Source organism: Microtus ochrogaster, chromosome 24, assembly GCF_000317375.1.
Source record: "Microtus ochrogaster isolate Prairie Vole_2 chromosome 24, MicOch1.0, whole genome shotgun sequence".
NCBI classification, from domain to species: Eukaryota; Metazoa; Chordata; class Mammalia; order Rodentia; family Cricetidae; genus Microtus; species Microtus ochrogaster.
In genome coordinates this window covers 27,746,045-27,752,303 of record NC_022024.1, presented here as the reverse complement: position 1 = coordinate 27,752,303, position 6,259 = coordinate 27,746,045, and the positions used below count along the sequence as shown (strand labels likewise).

The 6,259-nt window shown below is 47.7% G+C and overlaps 1 protein-coding gene across 7 annotated transcripts in view; it reads left to right on the top strand.

Annotated features, from left to right (window-relative positions):
* Nucleotides 1-6,259, top strand: part of Tmcc3 (transmembrane and coiled-coil domain family 3) — a 262,328-nt gene that overhangs the window by 253,404 nt on the left and 2,665 nt on the right. For all 7 annotated transcript variants that reach the window (XM_026784509.1, XM_026784510.1, XM_026784508.1 and 4 more), the window contains one exon: nt 2,424-2,559. In XM_026784509.1, coding sequence (XP_026640310.1) covers nt 2,424-2,559 — 136 coding nt within the window. The remainder of the gene's footprint in view (nt 1-2,423; nt 2,560-6,259) is intronic.

Here is a 6,259-nt window from a genome sequence, read left to right as displayed (position 1 = left end):
GTAGAGACAGGCAGACAGTGCAGGTCTGTAACCCCAGCACTGGGGGCTGTAGAGACAGGCAGACAGCGCAGGTCTGTAACCCCAGCACTGGGGAGGAGGGTGGCGTAGAGACAGTGCAGACAGCACAGCTCTGTAACCCCAGCACTGGGCAAGAGTGGGCACATAGAGACAGCACAGACAGTGCAGGTCTGTAACCCCAGCACTGCGGGCCCTAGAGACAGACAGATTTCTGGAACTCGCTGGCTGGCCAGCCTAGCCAGGTTCAGTGAGAGGCCCGATCTCAGCAAATAAAGTCAAGAACAACTAAGGAAAACACCTGGCTTCAACCTCTGGCCTCTATACACACCCACAGCACAGATATAAAAATGTACATAAACACACACACACACACACACACACACACACGCATGCGCACACAAACATTACTGTGAATGAGAGGCTCTCAAACACCATCTTGAAATTAATCCAAACCTTTTGGGGTCTCTCATCTGCTTGTGAAAGTATGTGTTTTGTAGGCTGGCATTTATATGTACACTGCTTCTTAATAAAGAGTGTAGATAATCAAATATGAGATTATTTGCCCCATTTTGCTCATGAAAAGATCCTCCAAAGTACCTCAGTCAAAATGGGCTAACATCTAAGAATATGAAATAGACTGTGAATGTTTGTTACATACTGTAACAGTTAAGTTGTAAATCTAACTTACACACTGTTTTACACTTGATGTGTAATTTTATGTCATACTTTAGAATGTGGCTCTTTTCTCGTTCTCATGAAACTTGCTTGTGATGCCAAGATTTGAACCCAGGGCCTCATGTATCTTCAGTGTGTGCTGTACCACTGAGACATCTCACCAGCCCTGAAACCATTTTTTAATTGTACATCTGTATCTTTGATTTCAGCGTGTCCATCGCACAAGAACTGTGTTTCAAGCCACAGCTGGCCGAGAGTGCATTGACCTTAATTTCATCTAGATAGTTTGAGATAGAGTGTGTTTTGGAAGCATGTCTTATCCCAAATCACAAATACTCACTTTGTGTGAGTTTTGGTTGCTTTCACGTGTCCTGTGTTTTGTTTGTGATCCCGGTGATACAGTCACTGGGTGCGTTACCTAAGAAGCTTAAGAAGGCTTGCTTAGAACCATGATAACGTGTGGCACCCATGAAGCTAAACCTGAAGATAATCATTAAATCTGAATTAAGCCTTCACCTGCTTTGAAAAAAAGTTTCTATCAGATGACCTACATAAATATCTACCACTGGCCTGGACCGGTCATTCCAGGCTAAGACAGCCTCCCTAGATACTATCCCCTCTTTAAAGTAGGCAGGACAAAGTTTCAGATAAGACCCAAATCCTCTTCTCTGGGGTGGGTGTGAGAAAGGAGCTGTCTTTCTCTCGCTTTTGGGTTTTTGAATCTGCTATTCCATAAGTCATCTATAATTTGTGATTATCTTAGGTTTTTTTAAAGATTTATTTATTTTTATTTTGTATGTATGAGTATTTTGCCTGAATGTGTATCTGTTCACCATGTATGTGCAGTGCCCATGAGGCCAGAAGAGGGCATCAGATCCCCTAGAACTGAAGTTACAGACAGTTGTGAGCTGCCATGTGAATGCTGGGGTTTGAACCCCGGACCTCTGAAAGAGCAGCCAGTGCTCTTAACCACTAAGCCATCTCTCCAGCCCTTGGGGTTTAGTTATTTATTAGCACGTAAAGTGAAGAGCTGAAAGGCATGTCAGGGTGTTTACTGTGAAGTGGCGGGACTGACCACGGGAATGGAAAACTTGATTCTTTTTCTCGTGGGCTGTGTGACCATGAGATCCCAGTTACTGGTGGGCAGGAGAAGGAGAAGCCACTGCAAACATGGCCGGTCCTGGCTTGTCCTTGCTGCACAGCCATCTCCTAGCTAGGGGCAGCTGCATCCTTTGCAAAAAAATCTGTCGTCATGGCAACTCTTCCAGGTGCTGGTCTGGCATGGGTGAAAAAAATTAATTAAAATAAAAGTTTGATCTCAGTAAAGCCTCAGAAATGAGGACATATAGTTATGACTGCAGAGACAAGCCAGGCGGTGCCTTTAATCCCAGCACTCGGGAGGCAGAGGCAGGTGGATCTCTGTGAGTTCAAGGCCAGCCTGGTTTACAGAGTGAATGCCAGGGCAAACTCCAAAGTTACATACAGAGAAACCCTGTATCTTAAAAAAAAAAAAAAATCAAGACTGCAGAGACAGGTCCCTTCTAGAATTGGGATTCAGGGGTAACCAAAATTGTGTTCCCCACAAATAGACATACTCTTTCAGAAAGACAGTCCTCTGGGGAATGAAAACAAGCCAGGGTCCCCCTTAGACCAAAAAAAAGACATTTTTTCTAGAACACACTGTTGGAATGCCTGTACAATGCGCTCATTTTGGCTCCTGTCTTTTCAAGGTATGAGAGGCTTGAGGACCAGCTTCACGACCTGACAGAGCTGCACCAGCACGAGACAGCCAACCTGAAGCAGGAGCTAGCCAGCGCAGAGGAGAAGGTGGCCTACCAGGCCTATGAACGCTCAAGGGACATCCAGGTATGGGCCCCTTCCCCGGTGAACCCTGGTGAAGGGTTTTCTTTTCCTGGCTTTAACTCATCAGGCAGACTAACTTGATACCTTTCCCTTGTGCATGGGGAGCGAGATGTCTTCTCCACACGGACATTTCTCGTCCACCTCCTAGCCCTCCTGACATGTGTTAACAGTGTTTCCGAGATAATTTACCCTGTGCTCCTGTTACCTAACCCAGTTGGCAAGTAATTATCGCTGGCCTAATTCCGACACCACCAAAATGTGATGAAATGTCCAGTGTTAGGCAGCCCCGCCTTCAGGCTTCCGGTGTAGGCCAGGGGCGATCCAGAGCCACCTTCCAGAGTACAGCTACCCCTGAAATCCAGTCCTGCTGCGCCCCACTAGCTGGGGTAGGAGGAGGGGTTGGGGGTGACAGTCAGGCATTCTTGGGTAAACATGGGATTTGAGTCCCAGGTCTGTTATTTACCAGCTGTGGTTCTGAGCAAGCCTTGAGTCTCTTCTTTAAAGCAATTGATTTATATGTTGTAAGAATGGCAAACGTTCGACTGCCAGCATTTACCTAAGTACTGTATGGGTTTCCTCCTCCTCCTCCTCCTCCTCCCCCTCCTACTCCTTCTTCTTCTTCTTCTTCTTCTTCTTCTTCTTCTTCTTCTTCTTCTTCTTCTTCTTCTTCTTCTTCTTCTTCTCTTCCTCCTCCTCCTCCCCCTTCTCCTCTTCCTCCTCCTCCTCCTTTTTCTCCTTCTCCTCCTCCTCCCCCCTCCTCCCCCTTCTTCTCCTTCTATCTACTCAATAGCCCTTGGAGATTGCTTCTATTGTTGGCCTCTTTTCTCAGGTCTGGAGAACAAGGCACAAAGAGGCACAGTGACCTGAACAAGGCATGGCAAGTTGTCCCTTAGGACTGGCAGAGAAGGCTGGACTGAACAGGATAGGCAGGGCCCAGAAGGTTGACAGGAAGGGCTGAGTAGATCCACATAAAGTTTACATTGCAAGCAAAGGCCAACTGCGAGGCTTCCTCCCAGAGCCCCCAAGCTGCTGTGAAACAACCCAAGAACAAACAGTCTCACGTTTTCAGACTTTCTCTGTAGTGGGTATATGAGTGTCAGGAAGGCCATCCGCCCCCTGAATCCCATCCCACAGGGGAGAAGGCCAAAGCATAGAAGATGGCGTCTCTCCCCGGTACGTGTGCTGCAATCCGGCTGCGTGCCTTGCATTCTGCTCTGGTGGAGGCTGTGTTTGCTGATGCCAGAGGTCTGCTCGGACAGTTCTGGGAAGCAGGGCTTCAGAGCTGAAAGGAGACCTTGTCCCCAGAGAGCAGAGGACCCTGGGGGACTGGCTATTCTCTGAGTGAAGAGCCTCGGTATCTCCACTGACTGGCCTGGGGAACTGAGCTATCGTCTATAGAGTCACTCTATTTAAAACATATTTTATTACGTTTACTCGTGTGTGTGTGTGTGTGTGTGTGTGTGTGTGTGTGACAGTACACGTATGATGATTACAGAACAACTCTGGGGTGTCAGTTCCTCTTTCTACCTGTGGTTCTCAGGAATCAAAATTCAGTTCGTCAGAATTGGCAGCAAGTGCTTTTAGCCACCGAGCCATCTCGCCAGCCCCGAGGCCATCCTACTTTCGAACAGGCCTGGGACATCCTGGGGTGGTGTCTAAACGTGTTTCCTCACTTAGGAGACGGTTTGAGTTAACACTGTTCTCGTTTTTCTTAAGAAACTTATTCTGGGAGTGAGGAGGTCAGATCCAGGGAGGGGCTCCCCCAAAGGGAACTCTAACTTCAGAAGAGTTCATTTCAGCGTTCCCCAGCTCCGTCTCTAGTCAGAACTAGAAAGAGCATCGGGATAAATGACAAAGGTCGCGGAGGCTCAAAGCGGGCTCTACTACTCGGTCTCTGTGTGAGCCTGGCCAAGTCAGTGCCGCGTGCCTCCGACGCCTCGTCTTCAAAAAGTTTAGAAGATCAAATAGAATCAGATATTTATTGTACCAGAATCTTCGCCAGGCACATACTAAACAGCCAAGAAGTTAATGCTGCTATTCCTTTTTATCTTCCTGTTGAGTAGCAACATCCCCCAAAGGCTTTTAGTTATTGAACCTCTCCCGTTTCCCTTCATTGCTCATATCCTTGGTTCTTGTAAGTGGGCTTCCAACAGGGATGGGCTGCGGCGGTGCCTGTGGCGGGTGCCCACAGACCCACACAATTTCTGCTGTTCTATTAGGTGATTGACCCTCCTGCCCCCTTTAAAGTCCTGAATATCCAGTTTAAACTACTGAAGAAAACCCTTTCCTCTGTCTTCATCTAAAACAAATTCAATACTGGACCAAGGATGTCCTAGGCATCGGCGGGGCTTATTATCTCTCGGTGCCATGGACAGATGGCCTTATAATTCACTTACCTAATTTTCTTGTATTTTTCTTTTAGTAAAAAATCAGTAGCAGTTCTAAGATGAATTCTAAAATTAGTCTAAGGAGATGTGGACTTCTCTACCGTAAACTGAGTGAAAGAGCCGAAAATGACAACCCTCTGTCTTGGTCTCTCACCCTTTCATGCCATGCCTAAAATGGAAAAAAAAAACCCTGGGCCCCACAGCTGAAAACAAGCCCTCCCTCCTGCACATGCCTGTTAGTGCCGACAGCCCTTTAAATGTGAAGAGCTGAAACAGTTGTATCCTCTGGTCGGGAGCCTAGTATAATGAAAGTTGCTATAGTAACGGAGAACCCTGTTCTTTGGCCCAGAGAGTATATTCAAGCAGGAGAAAAGCAAATCAATGTTGGAGCCATTATACTTGCTTAAAGCCCGGAAAGGTGACTGGACCCAGCTGCACAAGCACGTTGGGCAAATGATTGCAGCCGCGCTGGCGGAGGTGCGGTGGTTCTTTGTTCTCCAGGGGCCCAGGCTTTCCTCTGGAAACTGACATCCTGGTCCTGGCAGCCAGCCAGGCTCTTCAGCCAGGATGTGTATGGCCCCTGCCACACACAACACTACTCTGTTCCGAGGTGGACGATGAGGGCAAGGTGGGCTTAGCCCCTGTCTGGATGCAACCTATGTGCCTCCCAGCTATGCAGGAAGGCTGGCTGGAGACTTGCTGGCTCAGGGAGGGCTGCCAAGACCTCTGAGATACATGGTCCATCTACAGGTGAAGAGCGGGGATGCTTAAGTGTTTCCAGTGGTATATACTGCGTGGACAAAGTCCCCCAGCATTTTCAGAACCCGGAAGTAATCCATTTGACCAGCGCCTCATGTGAAGGCAGGAGAAGATGAATGAGCACGGGCTAAGCAAGTTTTGGGAACGTGTTATGAAAAGAGGTGTCAGAGATGTGTATCTTTCAAAGGTCACTTGGGCTATTACAGGGAATGCGAGTTGTGGAACACAGGGGTGTGAAATTCACACATGTCAAAGCCCGGCAAGCAAGAGGTCCTGGCGACTCTGGAATGGAGATTGTGTGAGAGAAAAATGGATTAAGATGGATATTTGGGCTCTGTATTGGTAGAGCCAGCTGATGGATGGACAAGAGAGAAGTCAAGGGGTGCTCTTGAGCGTCCGTCCTAAGAGTTAGCGGTGTTCAGATGCAGCTCCACCCCTTCTCCGTTTGTCCCCGAGAGTGCCCACAGATGCCCTTATTTTATGTCACTTTATTTTTTTTATTTTTTTTTTTTTTGGTTTTTTCGAGACAGGGTTTCTCTGTGGCTTTGGAGCCTGTC